The 23,896-nt window shown below is 37.0% G+C and overlaps 1 protein-coding gene and 1 long non-coding RNA gene across 2 annotated transcripts; one reads left to right on the forward strand and one right to left on the reverse strand.

Annotated features, from left to right (window-relative positions):
* Positions 1-559: 559 nt before the first annotated feature.
* Positions 560-16,044, forward strand: LOC100329082 (fibroblast growth factor 20-like protein). Its single transcript, NM_001171225.1, is given in 3 exon segments — positions 560-1,002; positions 14,123-14,226; positions 14,475-16,044. Coding segments are annotated over 3 exon segments (690 nt in total). The 5' UTR covers positions 560-713; the 3' UTR covers positions 14,772-16,044.
* Positions 16,045-17,213: 1,169 nt separating this feature from the next.
* Positions 17,214-19,071, reverse strand: LOC146746212 (uncharacterized). The gene is made up of 3 exons (XR_014929139.1): positions 18,995-19,071; positions 18,821-18,877; positions 17,214-17,543 (listed from the first exon to the last, which is right to left on the reverse strand). It is a non-coding gene; the product is annotated as an uncharacterized LOC146746212 (long non-coding RNA).
* Between the last annotated feature and the right edge of the window lie 4,825 nt (positions 19,072-23,896).

Genomic DNA, 23,896 nt, shown 5'->3' on the forward strand with positions numbered 1-23,896 from the left:
GACAGTTCGGCTCAGCCTCGGCACCTGACGTTTCAGGTCTGAAGTACCTGCTTTGTAGTGGTCGTCGACCTTGCTTCAGGTGGTTTATAGTTAACAGAGCGAAGAGTTGCACCTGTTAGGACTGGCGTCCACACACCACCGAGTTTTGTCAATTAATATTACCATTTTTAGGCAACTGTAGCGTACTTTCGTTGACTCGGTCACACAATGTTACGTTAATATGTGTGAGCTGAGTATGTGTTGGTGGTAGGGGCAGGTGGTATACCCAGAATTGCCTCGTAGATTTTGGGCGACCGTATAAACGAGATTATGCCAACACAGTTATTATAAATTTACAAAACAATATTTTGATTTCAATATAATGAGAACGAATTCATGTAAGTGAACAAATATTTTATTTGTTCGATGATTTGTTGAAGTTGTACCCATTTGTCTGTTCCAGGCTCCCTGCATCGAAATGAATTCTTCCAAGACTTGAAGCTTTACTCGCTTCGCGCGTTTTACACGGGTATTTGCACCGTCCGTAGCAACAGATATTGCATTCGACGCGACGTTCGGCTTGTATTAAAAGTCGACCAGTATCGCTCGCGGTATTATATTTCGTTGAACTAGACGCCGCGCCGCATGGGCCTCTAGGGATTTCGAAAATATTACAGCCAGGCCATGCATAATTAAAAAAAAACACGCAGCATACTGAACTTACATTGTGGAAGATGCGATTTTTTTACTACCTCGTCGTTTTGGGGTTGACGACATTAGCATCGACGAGCGAGTCCCGAGCAGTGTCGACGGAGTTACGAAACTCACGGGAAGTACCCCTTGCAGATGACGATGGGGAACTTGAAGACGACTGTGTGTGCCGGAGTGTGTCACCTAAAGCCAATTTGAAAGCATACCGAGATGCCCTTAATTATCGCCAACTATACTGTTTAACTGGTTACCATTTACAGATATTGCCCGATGGCACAGTGAATGGAACGCGGAAAGACCACAATCTATACGGTAAGATACCACACTGAAAAAACTTACATTAATTTTTATTTTGTTATGCGCTCCGCGTGTTTGGTATTTCAGCTAAGTCAGAGATAGGTCATAACGGTCATCATTGCAATGTAACGTGACACCTCATCGCATATATGCAATCCAACACCCACAGCTTTCTGCATATGAATTGTCAAGTGGTTGTCTCATTCATTTAATATTACAGTGTGTTTTATTAAGTTTACGCGCATGTCAACCTTGCTTCGAACGCGAAAACAAGTGCATTTGTCTATCTTTTATAACGTTCTAAACCACGACTGTTGGAGCTTAGGGTCACCGCCCATCGAGCGGCCACCCAGCTGGGTACGTTTATTTTTACAAATGGTATGGGTACAACTTTCGGGAATTTTACCAATATCTGGCATGTTCTGTGAATCTATAACCTGTATTTGGGTCGAAGCTACTGGCAGTGTTGTGAGATTTTTTTTTGGTGACACACTGCGTCGGTGAACGAAGACTGGGTAATACTGTAGTCTATTTGCCGACAAAGGCAATCAGCTGGGCTTAATACCCTTCCACGGTGTGCAGCTATTGTACTAGCCATTGTGTTGCAAGCTACTGTAGTCCACCGAACTTTTGACAGGTGGCAAAAGGAAACTTTACACAGACTTATATTTATGTCAAATTGTCGAGCTGAAAAAAGAAAGATTTGGTCGGTAGTGTCTTAAGTTACTAATGATGGGGAAGGGCCTTTCAACGCGACAACTTAGGCAGAAAAGACGTCTGCTTCTCCAACTAGTTGAGACTTGTTCCCTTTCTGTGCGCATCTGGATTACGTTTTAGGAGAGGATTTGAAAATAAACTGGTGTACGAATGCACCAATACCACGCTCGTTCGCGTCTATGTTTTACCCCGTGTTTTACTTTATATACTAGACTATGTATGTCATTTTGTAAAATGAAACCACATTAAGACGCACATCCCAAGAAATTACACAACTACTTGGATCTATTCTAATGTAAAGATATTAACAACTGAGCTTTGCTTTTTCAAGATTGAAGTTGTACGCGTTTTAACATTTTCAGACAAATGAGTTATGAAAGCAAACATGTAAATCGAAATATAGCAGTTGCAACGCTTCATTTTGCATCAATGAAATAGCAAGATTTCGTAATGTAGCAGGCATTTTTTTCGTGATCGAAAATGCTCGTCTGGTCATTTTGGCGAAGAAATCATTTTTGGCCCTACGTCACTACACGTAAACGAAACTGTCCGTAAAACAAACGAACCTACTTTTATATATACGACCTTCACAGTATCACAGATGATGAGATTCCTGTAAATCAGTGAAAGGTACATAATGTGCTAACCTTCAATGTAACGGCTAACAAATATGGAGCGCTACAGGGGGCAAGAACTCAGAGTTATTTTTAAAATTGCGAAATGCTTTGTGATAGTACTTGTTTTTTTGTGATGAGCATCGAGGGAATTCTTTGCGGTTACTGGATAGACATATTGGCAGAAATGTTGATAGTGAAATATTAATTTATTGTATTATGGCATTTTTACACGTGTGTACAGCCCCGTCAATAGAAAAAACAACAGTATTCATTCAACAAAGATCATTGGGGCCTTCAGGCGTACGCGTTAAGTGAAGAGTAGCCACCACATTTTATGGTTACGCGCAAATTGGACGTGCGCTGACACTAACAATTTTAGTGGCAATTCATAAACAGGTTAAAATTAATAATCGTTTTAGGACACAGAGTGGAATTCGTAATTGGTAGATGTAGTCGCAAAAGCTTTTGAGTGGGTGATATCACGTGGTAATACTACCCTGGTACTATGGACGAGTAGAAATGACCCGCTTGTTACTTTGACTCGAATCATCGGACACGTAATTGCAATGTCACCGGTTGCCTCCTTCAATATATTGAGTTACACCACAAATATTATTGTTAGTTATTAATATGAACATTGTGAAATCGATAACCCATCCTCTAACCTTCGATTCCCATGCACATGAATCAGTCTGTGTATGTGTTCTGGCATATTGGAATGGACTCAACGGAACACTTCGTGGACTGAGATTTACCCCACGCTTGGACTGGCTGTCAGTGCTGGTAACACCAGTTTTTTAAATACAGCATCTGAAGCTGAAACTCACACTATTTTACATTTGATGAGTTAGGCAGACACCATATGCATGTGTCCAGATGTTCCCTGCGATGTGTTTACATACTACACCCACTTCATAAAACGTTACACACGTACAAACACGTTTTACGGCTTCATTGGTGTGGAATAGTCTCGTATTTCGCACTCTTGTATAATGTTTATGGTAGTGTAAACAAGGTGTTATCGGACACTGTCAGGAGGAATGCTTTCTCAATTGCAATGTAGCCACATGGTAAACGATATTATTCAATTACAATGTAAGCCTACTTGAATCGTCTATATTCCAAACTCCCCTTTACATCATCTATATTGACCCGCTACGCTCTCGTTGGTGATCTAAGACTATTTATTATGAATGTTTTCGATTTAAACATTTTTGTTTTTTTCGGACGAGGTCACAGTTTTCTGTACGTGGTGGACTGTGGCCCCGGACTAATTGGTAATCTCAAGCTGTAGTCGGTTGTTAAAACCAACTTTCCTGAATGTTTTCGATTTAAGCATTTTTGTTTTAAGACAATATCACAGTTCTCATACTGGGTGGACTGTGGTCCCGGACTAATTGGTGATTTCTGGCAGCTAATAAGATAAGTTCGCCATAATCGTCGCTATAACTGATATCACAATTATATAAACATGACGCGACCGTGACGTATGCAACGTGTGCGGCATGACGCCTGTGGCGCCTCAACGCTATGCAAATAACAATGTTTTCCGACCGCGGGGTATTTGACTACGAAAAACTTGACTGTAAATGCCATGTCATTCCCGTATGTAGCCTAGGTGTATTTGGCAGCGCCCACTGATATATTGACAGAAGAGCTTCACACCAATTACACAGCGCACATTGGGTCGAATAGCATACATATATTCTAGATGGGAAATTTTACAGTGCTAAACAAAACAAATGGCCGTCATCAACATCCTATATTCTGCCGTATCCCATGCGAAAACATCAATCCTCGGGGGCGGAGCTACGTCACAAGACGTTCCACGTTGCTACGACGCGCACCGCTGTACATGCATTTCTATGGGCTCTGTGCGCGCTGCTGTGGAACGACGGTCGAATCGGTGAAAGTTCGAGAAAACAACACAAACTCAACTTTGAAGTAATCCCGAACAACCAAATTTATATATGTTACACACGTAGGGCTAATCGTGTTACACTGTTCAGAAGAGTCTCAACAATCATCCCAAAGTACCGTTTTTTGCGAGTTTTTGGCCTTTGTTTTCACCGCCGCTGGTTACCAGGAGGTGAAAATGTTCTGATGTCCGCCCCCGAGGATAGGTGCATTTCTACTTTAAATCCACACGTGTCAAATTCTCTATAGAAATTATGTTGAAAGAAAAATCCATAAATATCCATTCTGAGATTGTTGTTCATTATCAGGACTTAGCCAGCGAGTTTTTTTCTTCATAGAGCTTTACGTGTTTTTAAAAGACATAAAACGACTCCAATATTCACACTAATGAGTGCTTCCTTGAATTCACAGTATTCATTTTTAAATGTTAAATGTTAAAACATTCGATAGAATGGGGATATATGTCTTGAGATGTGAGATGTATTCCTGTCTTTCGTCTAAGCACAGACCCTCAACACTGTGGAGGAACTGTGATCTAAGGTGAGACTCTTAGGAGCCATACTTGTATAATGACATGGCATATACTGTCAGTAACTCGAGACAATTGTCAATATTATGAATGTTAATCAGGCTTATTATGTAGTTGGATTGCATATAACTTGTGTCTCTGCCATCATTTATACAACACCCTGGTCTCCAAAACCCGTACATAATCCAAGCTTTCACACTCCTTTGGATTTGCTCTAAGGACCACTCGGCTAAAGGTTGTCTACTCAAGCTTGGAATAGGTTTTCAATTTTACGTTCTGTTGTCTGTAAATTCGCACCCAGTTTCGCGTACATGCTGGTGTAAAAGACAATACTTTTCTCACCCAGTAATTGTGTACAAGAGGAATCTTGAATTTATTTACATCGTAGGTTAGTTCCATGTGATACTTTATTAAGGTAGAAGTGTAGTATTTCATGGTCTTCTTTGTTTTGTTTTTTCAAAAATCGAAGCCGCCAAAAATTGTTTACCAAAAATAATATCCCACTACATTAACTAACGACTATTCATTGCAAGGGTTGTCCCTGCACGCATCTGACCATAGTAATTTGATGGTTAAAAAGTCTGACACATGTAAACAAGTAAAACTATAGAAATGTTTAATTATTGATATTTTGCTGAGCGATGTATTTCATCAATTAAATGACAAAGAACAAATAAAACTTATTTCCATGGAAACAATTACTTTGTGATTTTTTCATAACGTAACGTCCTGTTTTGACCTGAATTAACAAACAAAACAAATAATTCTCGTACCCGAAGTGTTTTCTTTGACTTTTCCAATAGCCATTCAGAAAATTGTTTTGTTAGCAGAGTTACAAATGCTCATTCAGTACTTGCATATGTCTAAGTCGAGTGCCCGGATGTTATCTCCACATTGACATGGCTGTACTCAATGTCATCCCCAGGTCAAATATCACGTGATGTGTTCATTGTATACTTTCTTTTATTGTCTTTTTTCTTTGGTTAAGTTCTGAGGAGTTGTTAGGCATAATAAGGCCTTAGTAAGAGATCATAATGACTGCTTATCCTTTGTGAAACGCATCATACAAGGTACGAATCTAGACTTCGCATTTGCTCCAATTAGCTTAGGAATCTAGTCACGCACGCAGTACGTATTTACTATAATTAGACATAGTCTTTACCTTGCCGTTTATTTCACGTTCTCTGCACGTAATAAGCTCGGTTATTAAGCATCCTTTTTTGGGGATGCCCGGTGGCCGAGGGGAAGACGTGTAGTGGCGTGAAGCTAGGCGATTAGGTGCCGTACGCGAGCGCCGGTTCGAGTCACGCACGCAGTACGTATTTACTATAATTAGACATAGTCTTTACCTTGCCGTTTATTCGGTGTTATTTGCTTACTTTACTTCCTATGTCGACAGCAACTATGAGTTTAGGAATTAGCATGTCGTACAAAGATTGAAGCATACAACAACTAAACACAACAATGACTACAATACACTATAATACAATACCAGCTGCTTTATAATTAATAAAACTTATTAAAATACCTTTTCTGTTTTGTTTTTTTCTAACCATTTCTTGTTCTTCGTTTTTATTTGATTTTATTATGTTTTCACTTTGTCTTCATTTGTATTTTTCGTCTTGCCATTCTATATGTATTTGAAACTTTATTGTATTTTAAAAATCCAGATCCTGAACAGGATATGATTTCAATAAAGGCATTACTTACTTACTTACTTACTTACATTTTTAAACTTTTCAAATCATTTCATACTTTCTAAATTCTTCGCCAAGTTCGATTGTGACTTGTCTCGTATTGATATTTGGGAGATTTCATTGTAATCGCAGTTTTAATATCACGACGCATCACGTTGTGTTGGATGTTATTTCGTGATGAATGAAAATTTATATCATGTTTATACTATCATCGGTCACACATTAAGATTTCATGCAAACACAGAAATAACTTTAAGCCTACTTGATATCCAACTTCATAAACTCCAAAGTATTTTACAAGATAGTCCAGGAGGTTTCCAGTTATTCACGAGTTTGTCAAACACCCCATTGTTATTAGCAATACAATGTCGTGTCGTTGCGGTATTGTGACTCATCCTTGGGCTCTGTGTATATACCACTGATGTCAGTACAATAAACAGGATTGGAAACTACGTACGCAGGGGGTAGAGAAATCGAGTGTAGTCTATACCTTGTTTTGGAACTTTTATTTTTAATGGAACATATTGTGTACTTTAAAGCAGGAGGGTCGTCACCTGCGCACGCGCGGGAATTGAGTCCTAGGCGACGATAACAACACACGCTAAAACCGCAAAGGATCATGCGTAGATGCTTGTTTGTAAACAATGACACGCTAATGGCCACCTGACGCATGCGTAGGTGACGACTCCCTCGCTTTAAAGTTGTATAAACTGGAAAGCAGTGACATAGTCGCATATCGGAGTATCGCTTTGGATCATTACATTTCTCAACATTTTAAAAATATAATTTATGTACAATAACAGATAAAAAAAAACATGTGCTTTGCAGACATAACCGTCATGCAATGCGCCTTCAAATATCGTGAAAACGAACACGATATTTCACACGCGTGGTATACGTCGCTGGCATGGGAGCTACGAACTCGACGCTGCGGCGAATGATATGTGGAGCTTTAATATACTATATATCTCTGCGTAACTGGGAAGTCTGAATTCATTTGTACAAGCCGTATGTGTGAAACATTGGACAATCGTTTCCGAAAATTAAACTAAAACCACGTGTCGGTGACATCCTAGCCTGAAAGCCGAACCATCTGTTAACTATTACCACGATACACATATCGCGATAGCTAATGCTATAATTGTAGGCTTCAAACCAGCCGGTGGCTGAACCAAGGAATAGTATTTCCAAACGACGAAATTTTTATGAGATGTTTACATTCAACGTTCGAAAACAACATTGATCAATCACCGCCCACTTTGAACTCATAACGTAAACTACACTAAGTATTCGAACAGTTTATGTCAGGCCCGTAGTTTTGGGGGGGGGGGGGTTCGGGGGGTTCGGTCGAACCCCCTAAATTTTGGAACTGAATAGATTTATGGTCGTAGAGTACAGTATTAATTAAAATAATTATCATCGTTTAAATCACTTGACTCGGTGAGGTAACTATCAAACTCAGCCGTAATTGAATAGTAATGAGCATTTTGGTGGCAACGAGCTTTGAATGTCAATCGTGAAGTATCAGTTCAACAGAAGCCAATACATGATTTTAAATGGGTAAGCTTATTCGATGGTGTAATGAAGATCGCGTTCAAGCAGCTGATGTTAAATATTAAAACAACATTGAAACAATAATGTAATGCTAGTCACTCTCTGAATGATGTGGTGGTCCTGAATAGGGCCGTTTGTCTTGTACTAGTGTTCGCTCAGTTAGTAAAGTGTGGGGATCGAACGGGATTGACACGATAACACGACACTGTACTTTCCCAGTTTGGTTCATTAGTTTTGTATTCTTCAAGTTAATGATGGCATATATACTGTTTTGTTCCAAGTGTATCAGCTAAATGTAGTCAACTTATTGTATTAGTATGTGTAGCTTGTGTTATTGAACAGATCATTAAAAAAAATGCCGAAGATTTATCATCACGAGTTGTATAGGTCGAAGAGCTTCTTGTAGCCAAAAATTCACCCCACAGTGTTGCTTCAGCACTGAAACTATGTGATGAATCATATTGTTCAAACATATTTTTTACACGTTTTTTTTGATATCTTGGAGGATTTACTATATTTTTAGTGGGTTCGTAAAAAGAAGATGTAGTCATTGAAGTCTATTGAGACCGGCGCTAAACTGCCACTATATGCATATTATTTTACCGCCCTCTAGAATCAGATTTACAGTGGACGAACAAAATTACATACTGTAAAAACCTTGGTGGTATGCCATTGGTTAGTGCATTTAATTTGTTTGATGCAATCATTGTGCCAGTTATTTGTTATGGTAACGATATGGGGGTACGAAAATTCGGAAATCGAGAGGGTACAGACAACATTTTGCAGATATCTGCTTAGCGTTAATAGTTGTACAAACAATGTAGCGATGTTAGACGAATGTGGAAGGCTGCCATTATGCTGTGGTTATTTCAAGCGTTGTATCTCTTATTGGTTAAAATTACTTGAAGTAAAAATAGCTGGAACCCCTAAACGTTCATGCTTAAACGATTAGACGAGACTGGCAGTTTTACTTGGGAAACCCACATAAAAATCTCCTGTTCAAATATGGTTTTGTCATTGTCTGGTTTGAAAAACAATTTGGAGATACTGAAAATGTCTTAGAGATAAAGAAAAAATGAAATGTTGTCAGCAAGAATGGCACGCCTCAACTTTACAATCATCCAGGCTGTGTACTTTCGGAAAAATCAAAGTAGTATTATAACCTGGGAGATTTATTGGCAAGCAATTATAGACTAAAAATATACTGACGAGTTTTCGCTGTTTTGGCCATAAACATAATGTTGAATTGGGCAGACACACAAAAAATACAGTTAGATCAATATTTTTTTAGTTTTTTCAGTTATGCGTTTGAATTTAGCATGGTAGAAAATAAAAATTCACTTTGTTTTTATATGTTCATTTTATAATGGTCTAAGGGCTGATCTTTTGTCAATAACCCTATGCAATTATGCAAATACTGACAGTCGGGATTACTTCGTCGCTACACAAACTGCCACACCATATATCAACTAGCTCTGTATCTTTTAAAAGTTTTCAAGCGACGAGATAAATATGAATCCAGCTTAACTTAGTACCATATGTTTACATGGATGTTGTATTGTTTTTAAAACCTGCTATGCACTTTTCTACCCATTATATTTTGTACGACGGACTGAGGCCCTGTACAGCAATGAAATTACATAATACAAAATTGACTATTACTAAAATGATTAATTGTAGACAGATTTCGACATGAAATCGTTTCACTTTTATGTGCGTTAACATCTGTGAAGTGCGTTAACATCTGTGAAGAGCGAAAAATCTCGTGACTATAGCATTCTACCTTAAAATGCTTAGACATTATTGCTAAGATACGTACAGTCTTGTCTTTTTTGTGTACAACATTTTGCCGTAGTGAATCTAGGATGTGGATGTTTTTGTCTGTGCGTGGAAGATGGCTCAGGACCCCTTCTCTAAAATGATAAAATAGTTCAAAGATGTTATGTGAAATAACTTACCAACGTAACACAAAGTAAACTAATTGAATTTAAAGCCGAGAATATAAAAACGTCTGTAACAGAGCTCAAAAACACTTTTTGCATATTATAAAATTTACACGTTTCACATCAAATATATTATTGTTGTTTTCGAACCCCCTATTCAAAAGTGCTGGCTACGGGCCTGTTATGTGTCCTGTATGCGAATATAGGAAATATCGCCTACTTTTTATTCAAGTAGTTTTTGAACTGGACGTTCATAATATCGAACGGCCAAAATCGATATTGACGACATTGTCAGCGTACGTGCATGTAAAATAAAAATCATTGTTATGCTCATATTACGAGATCTTATCAGTGAGAATCGGGATTCAAAATATGTAAAACCACGGTAATTGTTTCTGCGTTAAACACCGTGGCACACACCGGAAAGTTGTTCAATTGAACGAATTTCCCACTAAACCCATTCGGTTAAAATCAAATATAGGTATAGGCTACATTGTGTTTGTTTTCAATTTTCATGTTTCTTTATTCTTCCGTTTTTTTTTCCAACGGTAAATAAATACACAAAAATAGATGTAATTTTTTTTACATGGGAATATATTCATATACTCTAACGGTACTGAACGATTTCACTTTATTCCTAGCCTGCATCAGAACATGTCGTAGTAGGTCAAATATATATATTTTTTTTAAATTACTTGTTCCGGGCGGTAGTTGCCGTCGTTTTATGTTTCACTCCTGGTCTGACCGAGTTGATGACGCAATTGACGACGCAACAGATGACGCAAGTGATGACACACGTATAGTGCATTTTTGCCACAGAAACCATGTTCCATTGTTGGGACTACGTGACAGATCTGCGTGACCGTTTATCGCGTTTTAGCTATTGCTTCATTTGTGTTAACATTTTTTCCGCGACGCGCGATACGTCAAACCCGCAGTCGACACTGCGTCGAATTTACACAAGCATCATTGAATCACGCTTTTCGCTGGGACTGAGGTGTTTTTAATTACATTGATTATGAAACTTAGATTGTGTTTTCACGATTTGGCACAAAAAGTAGAATTAAACTGAACGTAGCGTTGGTTCCAAGTAGTAGTACTCTGTATAATTTAAAACAAAATCAAAAATGTTATCACGAGTTAATGTCAGTAGGGTACTGAAAACTAATAAAAATAGACGCCCGTAGAAATTTTAGAAAAAAAAGTGTCCGAAATGTCATGGAAAATGACAATTTATGATGAAATAATTCAAGAAAGAGTTATATATTAAAATTATAAACAATGTGCATTTTTCGACAAAAAATAATTTGATGCGATTCTTCTTAAAATGAACTGACTCAAAGTAAATCACTACTCACATTAAAAGTACATTGCTTTTTTTATTAACGCAATTTCCTTCTGCTACACCACTTCATAAACACAATTTACGTAACTGAAGTCCCAAAACCACGTGCGTATGACGTAACATCATATAACAAGACGTGGTCAAATGACGATTACAGTCACGTGGTATCGGATTGTTGAAATTTTACGGAGAAAATAACTATAGCTAAACATTTTGGAGTAATTCGACCCTCAAACACCATTTTTTTGAATCATTACCGAGGAGAAGTTCTTACAAGAACGATTTCCCAGATGGTTACGGAACATTAAGCTTTGGTGAGTCAGCGTGAGCTGCTGCGCCCTCTTAGACTGACAATGACGCAAATTGCAGCGGGAACGCAGCAATCCGCGCCAACTACTAATATGTTAGACCATGGAGGTAGCTTTTCTACCTCCATGGTTAGACTAACCAGCATTGTAACGAGTGCTATTTCCATCGTCCCGACTTTCATACCACATTTGAGACGAAAATATATACTGTCTGATGTAAGAGGTGCCAGAGTCGAGAATTTACCGGACAAAAGTAACTCAACAAAAGTTGCGTTCTTTTGTTAATATGTTCAAGTGACAGTGTACTCGATTTCGGGGCGCCGCCAGACACGGCTTAGAACCACCCATACCCATACAATTAAAGATGGTGAAGCTCTCACGTATTCTAATTTTATTCAATTGCAAATTATTATACATGGTTTACGCTTTAGCCTTCAAGTGTCAAGTTCACACAAATTTATTGTTGTATCCTCGTTATTCAAATTAAAGAATAACGCGTGAGAGCTATGTTTTAGGGGTAGTTCAATGTGAGTGTTTAATTCCCGTGCTTGTGCGGCATTCACCAACCTTGTTCTTATTTGTTTTAAATTTTTGTTTTGTTTTGTTTTGTTTTTTTTGTTTTTATTTTGTTTATACAACCATAAAAACAACTTCTGTAGTATGTTTTTCGTGTTGAATACAAATTATTATTATTATTATTATTATTATTATTATTATTATTATTATTATTATTATTATTATTATTATTATTATTATTATTATATATTGTTGTAAGTGCTTTTAGAATAGAAGCTTGCTACTAATTTTTGTAGTTGGTAAAAATCACTTGGCAATAGGCAATGTTTAAATTTGTATATAACATTTACTCACACCAGCACACAATCAAAGACATTGTTACGTTCACCAACACCCAAGAGCACCAGCACCCGATCCAAACACGTTGTTTAACTTTAATCAGAACTCAATCTCAATCAGCACTCATAGCTATTTATTGACACATGTATTGCGTCATGTGGTACCATGACAACAGTGGTCATGTCGCAACACGCCTAGCACCCTGAACTACCTGCCGATTTCAATATTTCCACTTCGTTCAACTATTGAAGCAACTCTTCACTTATATTGCGCGAACGATTCACAGTAAGCCATCGAAATCACCCCCGTTGACCTGCTAGTCATCTCTTTTGCTTATTAAAAGGTTAACACGTTTTTCTTGACACGTTTTTCATCGACACTCACACTACTAAAACATGTAATATTCACATAAATATATTTTGTCTGAATTAAACAAGTAGCAATGTGACATGACATGACGTAACAAGACGTAACATCGGTTACTAGAGGAAGTTCTAGTTCTTCTAGTAACCGTGACGTAACATAACATGACGGACGTCGGGTAAGCAAAAGTCAGCAAAATTTTGGCCACCAAATCAGATAAGGAATCTTTGCTGCAAACGACCCGGGTTAGCAAATGTTCTCTTGAAACAGAGTAAGGGTTGACTACTAGTATTTAAAATGGTGGCAGATTGTTTTTCACGTACACATTTTCCAGAATTGTTTACACCGTTTTTATTCAATACAGCGGTATATTCATTTCAATAACACGTTTTGAAGAACTTATTGACTTTCATTTTTAAATATTAAATAATGTCGACTCTTCTACCCACCCGTTTAGTTGGGTCATTATCCGTAAACTTGACCACCATTCTCGACAAGGGCATCTTGTCTGATTTGATGAGCAGACAGCTCGCCAAATTCTGCTCACCGTTTAGATACTCACTGATGTGATGCATTGGGACGTGGCGTGATATGATTTGATGTGACTTGGCGTAACTTGGCCTGGCATCTAATGTGATGTGATACGAACTAATGTGATGTAGCTTGGGTGGTGTGACGTGAAGTGATGTGACGGGATATGACGTGACGTCAGCTAATGCGATGTGATAGGAAATAATGTGATGTAGCTTGGGCGGTGTGACGTGACGTGAAGTGATGTGACGTGATATGACGTGGCGCGACGTGTCGTGAATATGCAACCGACTTATCAAGATTTTCTTTCAGTACATGACAACAATATATTTGAGAGGTTATTTTGAATAAGCCTCGTAATTACGTACAAAATGTGTAACCGATATTACTGATTTTTAAAAAGCTGGGCTTTCAGCAGCATTATTGTTTAGAGACCGATTGTTAGTTAGGGCACAGAGCTGGGGGCTTTGCTTACACTTCATAAACATTGTAAATGCCGATCATCAGCTTTCATTCAAATTCAAATACAGTATTTGACAGTGATTGGCTCAAGAGCTCAAACTTTGTGTTACGTCACAGGAGCTGCGACTGTCAACATATTAACAATGAGGCGTTTGTTGATTGGACAATGTTGAATTCATTAGAAATGATAATGATGTCACAGTTCCATTTTTAGATTGTTGATATTGAATTCTAACATTCATTTTGATTTATAATGAATGTATACTTCTAACATGTTTATAACATGTTTTATTTCAGCTATAATGTTAATAGAAACTATTAGAGTCGGCGTTATTACCATAAAAGGAGTGAAAACCAGTCTCTATCTAAGTATGAACAACAAGGGTAAACTCTATGGATCGGTGAGTTTGAATTATGTTTCTCCCACTTGAGGGCGGTTTTAATAATCTACAATTTTTCAATTTTTAGTCGTCTGTACAGTGGCGCTGTTCACTATTTCTACGCATTCGAATTTACGCGAGGTTCATCGCAACCCGTTTCCCGTAAATGATAAAATTTAAAAAGAAATAACGAAAACGACTGCATTCTATACTAGTGGTTAATAAAAGAACCTGAAACGCATACGAGTAATATTTTTTTTTCTATTTAGAGGGAATTGACAGAAGAGTCGTATTTCTACGAGCGGCTGATCGAAGATTGGTATCTAACTTATGCGTCACATAAACACCCGAACACACGCAGAGGAGAACGCAAGCGACAATGGTTTGTCGGCTTAACTGACAACGGATTGGCGAGAAAAGGGTCCCGTTCGAGATCAAGGCATGTCAATGCCCACTTCAGGACGAGACCAGTCGACCCAGTAAGAGTACCAAACATTTACGATTTTGCGATCTCCGAGCTGAAAAACCTGGAAAAGTATTCAAATACGAAGTGTAGAGAGACTTGAAAGTTTCAACAGTGGAGCTCCACAGGGAGCACGAATTTATAAACTATTCAAACACATTTCATGATCTACCCGATGTACACTGTTTGTTCCAATAAGTCGCGCCCGCTAGCGGCGATGACACATGTCATTAATAATGTTTCTGGCCAAGATGAATTCATTATTGTGTATTTCTTCACGGTGCTGTAATGGGTTTTCCCATTTATAAAAAACATGTTTTATAGTAAGGATAACGAATAAGATAAGGGACTGGATGAAAATTACGGATATAAACATTTTTTGTATCAAGAATAATGAGTAGGGTACTAGGGGGACTTAATAGAGAAAGCGAGAATAGGGGGTATGGTCGAATTTACTGCTACAAATATATTTTTATAGTAGTGATAAAGTCATATAAGGAGATGAATGGGCTGATACATACACATGTTATAGGAACACTATAGCGAGTGTGTTAGGGGGACTAGATCTACTGATTAATATATTTTTTATACTAGTAGTGATAACACGTAGCTTAGGGGGGCTGAGTAAATGTCCCAATGTACAATGTTCCTGGGTAACGAATTGGACATGGACATTGTTGCACGCTGATAGTTATTTCAAACAAATATAACGAGAAAACTTTAATTAAACCCTGTGTTTTAAACGAATATATACTCTGGAAGTGTAACTACGGGTTCTAATTAGCTGTATAATTCCTTTTCCTTATCAAATCACACCGACAACAAAATTACGCACACCTGGATGGTGGACATAATAGAAAATGCAAAATATTGCGATGGAATGCGAGTATTTTACGCCGTTTAGACGAGATTACAGACACCCGGAGCGCCACCATGCGTTTGTTGCGATAATGCATAATTTTTCGACTGTCACTATGGTACATGTTAATTTGTTAACTTAGACAGATATCATAAAACAACGCTGTATTTGTTTCTTCCGTCTCAGATTATATCTACCGATAGCTTGAAAGGGATCAAATACAATGTGATTTGCATAGATCATTTAATCAATTACAGTCTTAGCATATTTTAATTCTTATCAATTTATTCAAGGCTACTAATTAATCTTATATACTATCTTTGTTCCTAAGACGTCAAATTTATTTTTTTTGTCGCATTTGATGACTTTTTTACCGTCAAGACGGAACTAAATAGACATCTCACGTGCAGCTGATTATATAGTTTTGAAATATTGATAGAAATATTGTACGTTTCTGCTTTTTATAACATTTGAAAATAAAATAAAAATAAAGACCATAATTTGTTTCTAAGATAAACACACATAATTTTGTTGACTTATTTCATGCCCTTTACGTGATGTTGAGCTGTCGTCAAAACTGCGCATGTGCACTAGGAAGATGCAAATAACAACGAATGTTTACATATTGACAGCGAACAAATGTTAAAGATCTACTTGATGACCGTTTCATATTGACAGACACTCTAGTACATTGTTAAAATTATGTGTCGTCTATGGTCAAAGTTTTTGCGCAGATTTATCGTAAACTAAAATATTGCATTTGCAGTCACAATATTCATTCGAAGAAACGCGCTACTACAAATGTGCAATGCGTACACTAAAACAATTCCTGACATGCGTAATAAAAAATATCACTGTGTCATCGTACGAATAATTTCGCGTGCTCCAACACAACTTTTTTTTATTACATGATACATCGTACTCCAACCCGACCATCACCATACAGTATCTAACAACAATATTCAAAATGACATTCATAGTGCATCATTATGCTCTTACTATGAACGTTCGTTAATTACACATTTACGCTACTTGTTGGCACGTACATTCAATTCCAAATGTCATACCTCGTTGTATTTGAATAATAATACATAACTATATGATGAAAGGTGAAAGTTTTCAAAGAATAAACAACCACCAATTGTTATATAACAACTTTTAAAATGTATACAGAAGGCGTGATTTGTGACTTCCAGCCTGGATAATGTCAGTGATCGAACACCGAGTCCGATAATCGGACATTGAGAAAACGTAATTCGAATCTGATATACATGGGAATTGAATGTTATCACGCCCCTAAAATATCAGCTATTAAGTGATATTGTAAGAAATAACAGCCATATCTAATGACCCTGACTATACTACGTTCAAATAAAAAGGCTGTTTAGCTGGCTAAACAATATAAAGTTGACCATTGTTTACTGCCAGCTTAGACTAACAGTGAAAATAATTTGTTTTTTTGCGAAACTAATCAAAAAACTTTCCGTGATTAAAAAAAAAAAACTTGCTCGCTGCATGGTTTGTTTATTTCAGCATTGTGTTAAGTGACTGAAATCTCTGACATCCAAACTGATAGTGGGTATACGTGTAATAGGTCTTGGTGTATAACTACAATCAATCATTCAGTTAATTTGTAACACACACAGTCCATACATAAAATTTAAATATAACAATTACACAAATGTAAATTCATTATAGACGTATTCTGAAAATCATCAAAATGTTAAAGTTATTCGTGAAAAAGCTAAAACCTTGATCCAAATAAGTGCGCTTCTCTCCCCGTGATTCCCAAATATATTAACTAAGTATTCCAACAACTTAGTAAACTGCTAATGACACATTGCTCTTAAACTTTACAATCCGTACGAATGCTCCCATGGACACGATAATCTTGAACTGCTTCCTCCTCCTCTTCTTCTCTTGGACGTGGTCGGCGAATACATACTGCGACTGTTACAATTATTGAAATAATTGCACCAACAACACCAATGATGATATATGTTATTTGAACATTGCCTGTGAACAAATAACGAGTAGTGGGTTTCAGAATCCCGTGTTGTTTTTGAGCGAAATCTGAAAACAAATCTAGTCATTTGTATGTTTGCCCGGGCAGTTACAATATGAACATCAGACAAACCTACAAGTTAATGACGTTGTCTGACATGCACCACTCTACTCCATTACTGACCTGACATTATTTCCAGTGCAATTAAGTGACAGTTGAATATAAATAAACAAGGTTGTTATATGTATTGTTTTTTATTGTGCAGATATCACAGTGAATTTGTCCATCTCCAAAGCACAGACAACTGTCCTAGGAATTCATATATATTTGACAGGCTTTTTATATTTCCCTGTCAAATGCATTTATTGGTCCACTGAAAAATGTTCCCCGTAATTTAGACTCTTATTGATCAAGGCATTTTTAAAATCATGGGTGTTAACTCCCCTCAAGTTATGACCCGTTGTCCCCTATAAAATAATGGTCGCATCTAATATTAAAATAAAGATGGTGGAGTATAGTGTTGATTCATCTTGTTCTACTCTGGATTACTTGGAGCCAATAAAGATCCTAGAAAGTTAGTATTTCTATGCCTGTGTGTTTTTTTGTTTGTTCATGTTTGTTCTCTGTTCATGTGTATTTATATAAATAGATGCAGTTTCTTTGGCTTGAATAACATTCACTGGCTTCGTAGATACAGGTATACTGGTTCACCTGTTTCTAGTTGAAGTTTAGCTTATTACCCAAGACAGTTGGACATTCGTCACATGTAACAACGCTCATTTCTAAGTGCCATAGTTTGAAACAAATAGTCAAATCTGATATTGTCTGGAGCTTTTGTTTATATAGAAATGGGCATGGTGAATGGCAAACTAGATGGTCAGAAAGTAATAAAAATAATCACAGCCTTACTCCACCCACCCCACTATGAAGTAAAAGGCTGTTTATAGGGTCATTTATGATGGCATGTTTCTTATGAAAAACAATTTTAATTATAAACGTATATGCTCCTGTACCCAACCGTGGGGTTCCATCATACTAAACAACAGGTGTCATTGTTACTAAGAAAAATGTACCTTTTTTTATATTAAAATTACTTAATGTGTCAGATAGCCATAGCGTGTCATTTTTTTTTTACAAACAAGCGTCTATCCATGAGTCTTTGCAGGCGTTCTTATCGTCGCTTGGGACTCAATTCCCGCGCGTGCGCATTTTATTCTGGGTGAATACTATTTTTTGCCACGCGGGTGATGGGGTAGTGGTGGTGTTATCTACTGATACTAAAACCTACCTTGATTTTGACCAACTCTATTGCCACCTGCAGCAACAGTCGAGAGGATGCTCCCGCCTATTAACATAAGATCAATCAAATAATCAACCAATGAGTTAAAAACCAGCCAACATAAGAACAAACAAATAAGTAAATAAAAAAAAAGTAATTAATTAAAATATATATATTATTTACCAAGGAGATAATCATGAGGCAAGATTCCAGTAGCGATGGAAATAATGAATGGGTCAGCTGTGATTTCAAATAGCAGTAGACCATAGCTGCCATCCGATGCCACGGTGACGTCCATAACAGGCAATCCCCTCGTGTCTAACTGTATCAACTTCCATTCACCGTCACTGCCATACACTAACACATCGTAGTTGAAGTCTACAGCTAAAATGACATTCCCCCAGACCTCAACTTTCATTAGAGGGGTACTTTGAATGAACTCGTCTATCCATGGACCCACCAAATTGTCACGTGTCAGCAATTGATGATTCGTTCCAATGGCCGTGTATCCGCCATTTACTTGGCTTGCTATACTGATAACACAGCACGTATGTGGCAAGGGCTCCTGCCATCCTGCTATTCCGTTAGACGTTTTCCGATACAAATAATTATCTTCTCCAACCCCTAAAAGAGTTCCATCGTCCAACAGGAGTACATCCACGACGCAACAGGTACCTGCTACAGGACCCGTGAAATCATACAGACCACCCACTGGTTTGCCGACGTATAATGAATGGTCACTTCCCACGCCGATTACGTAATTGGCGTTGCGTTCTCCGGTCAGGAAACTGTCTAAAGACTCCACTTGTGTCGGGGCCGGCTCAGGAGGTGGTCGGCCACTCATCCCCGGAATGGCTACAGAGACAAATGGTACATGTCGTATATTTTGACATCTTACAATGCAAAATAGAAAAAAACTATTTGCTGCATTTATTAACGATAAATAAAACATTGGAACAAAAAGTGAAGCACGAAAGATTTCTATGAATACATGGAAGTTCGATAATTTTATTTAATACTCGTATAGTATTGAACAACAGTCTAGTGCTATGTATGTAATGTAATGTAATACTATGAGTGTAATGCAATGTCTGAATTTTGAAAAGATATAAATAAAGAGAGGTGAATTTCTATTGCATGTTTGGAAACGATAAAGCCATATTAACAATATTTGTTAGATTTAAACGCATTAACATATTTATAGACATGATTTGATTATACATATTCGATATTTACGGTCATTGCCACAGTTTTCTCCGGGGAGTCCAATATCGCATTTACCCCACTCAACGTACGGGTTCGTTGTGAAACAGAATGTCGTGGGCGCGCCTATCGGATTACGGCAGTAGTTATGATCCCCCATACCATAATCTGCATACACATCGGGCGGATAAGGAATGCGATGGGGCGAGGTTTCGGTCCATTTCTGACACTGGTCTCCATCGACTGTTACACCAACAGTGCCGCGATAGTCCATTCCTCTGATGTCATAGAAACACTCCCCTGTTTGACAAGAACACACGGAACCTTATTAAGATGGCAAAATCGACTTATCAATCCCGGCATACGGTACTTAGTGTGGATAATTTGTTACTACTTGGTTTGGGCCAAATTATACGGGTATGTAATAATTAACATTTTAAGTTGAAACAAAATATAGAGTAGTGGGTGATTGTTAGGGTTTGACATCGAGGTACTACAGTTTAACCAATAATTATAAATCCTACCCAAAGTTTCTTTTATATTTATAGGTTATTAAATAATGATTGCATATATATTATAAGGCCAAAAAACTAAATGTATCCAGTCGCCACTGCAAAGCGCCCTCTGTTGACAAATTGTTTGAACCTGCAATAATATGTGTGCTCTGTCAACCGCCTCACTTTTTTCACTTGTTCTGACAAAGAATGTGATGTTTTTTTTGCAAGCCCTGATGCGAAATCATATCAGTCCTACAGAAAGGATTCTAATTATTGATGACATAGTCAAACGTATACATACCATTTTTTGAAGGAAATAGAGGGAAATCATAAAAATGGAGACCGATCACTGAAGTAAACGTCACATTAAATACATCGTTGCCAGCTATCAATCCAGTTGATAAAAAGAACGGTTCATCGTCTTCTGTACGACACAGATCATTGTATTTAAATGATTCCTCATCCTGTGATCCTACCAGAACCCAAAATGTGCTGTCAGTAGGTTTGCCGCGTTGAACCAATTGATGATCGGTATTTATTGCACCAATCACCTTATTCTCAGCAAATACTTCCAATTTTAAAACGTTACCAGACCCAGGTAATGGCTCCTCCCACCATCCGCCATCAAAGTTGTGCTCAAGTTTGCTCTCCGTAACGCGATATTCTGTAGTTACACCGAACAGACGTCCGCTTGGCAGGGTGGTGATAGAAATGACACAACACGTGTCCGGAAACGGACCCAGCCACATTGAATCTTCACCATGAGACCCTTCAACGTATATGCTGTTGTCCAAACCTACAGCGAGTACCACGCCTTGAATATAGAGAGTAGCATCGATGACGCCATAACTACCTTCTATTGGACCAGCAAACTTAGTTTCCATATCGGTTAAATATATTTGATAGTCATCGCCAATCAGCATACCTTTGTATTCACCTAAGTCACGTATTTCTCTACCATGACGCCTTTTCTTGGAATCAACAAATCTTACATTGCTTGAGTGAAATTTATCTGAAATAAAAACAAAAAGGTTTGTGTATACAAATAATTATTGTTGCCTATGCATACATTCAGCGATTATTACCATCAGACCACTCATGTGACATAATAAATAAATAAATAAATAAATAAATAAATAAATGATTAAATAAATAATTAAATAAAAATTTAATAATAAATAAATGAATTAAATAAATAAATAAACAAACAAACAAACAAACAAACAAACAAACGAATAAATAAATAAATAAAGGTTTATTAAATAAATAAATAAATGAATTAAATAAATAAACAAACAAACAAACAAACAAACAAACAAACAAACGAATAAATAAATAAATAAATAAATAAATAAATAAATAAATAAATAAATAAATAAATAAATAAATAAATAAATATTTTTGCTTAACTTGCCTAACGATGAATTACCATTACATACTTAATTATAAAAGGATGAGCTAATCTATAAGGAATAGATTTATTTCCTGTTGTATATAGAATAGGTTGGGGACGAAAGTATATAGATTTGTATTGTTTGTATTACGATTATTTAATACCACAATTATATATGCAATGTTAAATGAGAAGGTTTAAAACTGTCGCGTGCATTGACGAGACGCAAAACCGATTGTTATGCCTTAATTACTAAATGCAGTTTCAGGCAACAATAATACAGAAATGTCTGATTTTTAAATGACTGAAATTCACATTGAAAAATAAAAACTTTAAAGATTAACTTGATGTGCGAATATGTTAACTGTAAACACTATATACAAAGTGTTTAAGGTCACATTCACATACATATACATTGCAGTACTCTGTGAAGATCTGAGGGCTTCCATAAGAATGACATGTCAACACAATGGAGTAGATGGAATACATTTCACGTTTTGTAATTTAGCGTAGCTATTTGTCAAACGTTTTAACAATTGAAGGAAAATATTACCTTTTGTCGGTTGTTCAAAAGTCCAAATTTGTAGTTTTTGGCGGAAATCATCTGTTGCCATGACATCAATAAATCTATTCTTTGATAATATTACTGTAAGGAAAATACAAATAAGCAATGCAGTTATTATTCTTTATTTTCGTTTTGTATTATGTACAATGTATTTGATTAATTAATTATTATAAAAAGTGTTGAATTATGTAAATATATAGACCTGGTATGGAAACCTTTCCCACACTATTATTGTACAAAATGCACATATTTAACGTTTGTACATTGTCACACGCAACGTAATATTACCATAATTGGTATAGTACAGGTGCGATGGTTCAAATACCAAAATGGCAACAGTAACAGAAAGACTTCACTGGCGGCGATGATAAAATACGAACACGGAACCAACAGATGAGGCTTCAACTGGTACTGGTATTATTATACTCTGCAAACATCAAGTACAATAACGCGGTAAAACTCCACTACTCCAATGACTAGATACTTAAACTCCAATACAATTCAACGAGATCTCCGATCTGATCTCAGTGCTGAACAACTCCCCTATATATACCCCACTGTCTATAAATAGACCATTACATCAGCATACATAATGAGTCTGGAACTTACTACAAATTTCTAGAATGTCCCATTACCTTCTATTGCCTCCTACAGTGTTCTATTACCTATTCAACCAGTTTCTAAACAAAATCTAGAATATTCCACCCAGACACAGTACGGTTCTAGAACATTCTCAGTGACACGGAAGTGGTAAATAAGTCGTATGCGACATGCCTCCCTTCTCAAGAATATTATAACATATAATATTACATGACTAGCAACGACGTCAATAATACGAATACGATAACAATTTCAAATAAAACAACAATACAATATATCAAACCAAACTGAATAAAGCTCTGAGTACATAAATTCGAAAATCACATACAGTAGAATATAATAAAATATGAAATATAGTCATAAACGAATAACATTCTACTATACTGTTCAAAAGTTCCTCAGTCCACCAATCTACTCAGGTAGTCCGCTACCACATTGTCCTGCCCAGGAATATCCTCAACACGATAAACATATCCTTGCAGAGTCATCGCCCATCTCATCACTCGGTCATTTGCAAACTTGGCTTTATCCAGGTAAGACAATGGTTTATGATCCGTCTGCAAAATGAACTCCACACCGGCTAAATATAGGCGAAATTTATTCACGCCCCATACAATGGCTAAACATTCTCTTCCTACAGTTGAATATTTCTTTTCTGCATCGGATAACTTCTTACTTGCATAAGCAACTGGATGAAGCTTCTCACCATGATTCTGCATAAGTACTGCTCCAATTCCTACCTGAGACGCGTCCGTCCACAACACAAATGGTTTCTGTGGGTATGGCAACTTCAAAATTGGTTTGCCCAATAAGTATTCCAGCAAAGT

This window comes from Saccoglossus kowalevskii, chromosome 4, assembly GCF_978046115.1.
Source record: "Saccoglossus kowalevskii chromosome 4, keSacKowa6.1, whole genome shotgun sequence".
NCBI classification, from domain to species: domain Eukaryota; kingdom Metazoa; phylum Hemichordata; class Enteropneusta; family Harrimaniidae; genus Saccoglossus; species Saccoglossus kowalevskii.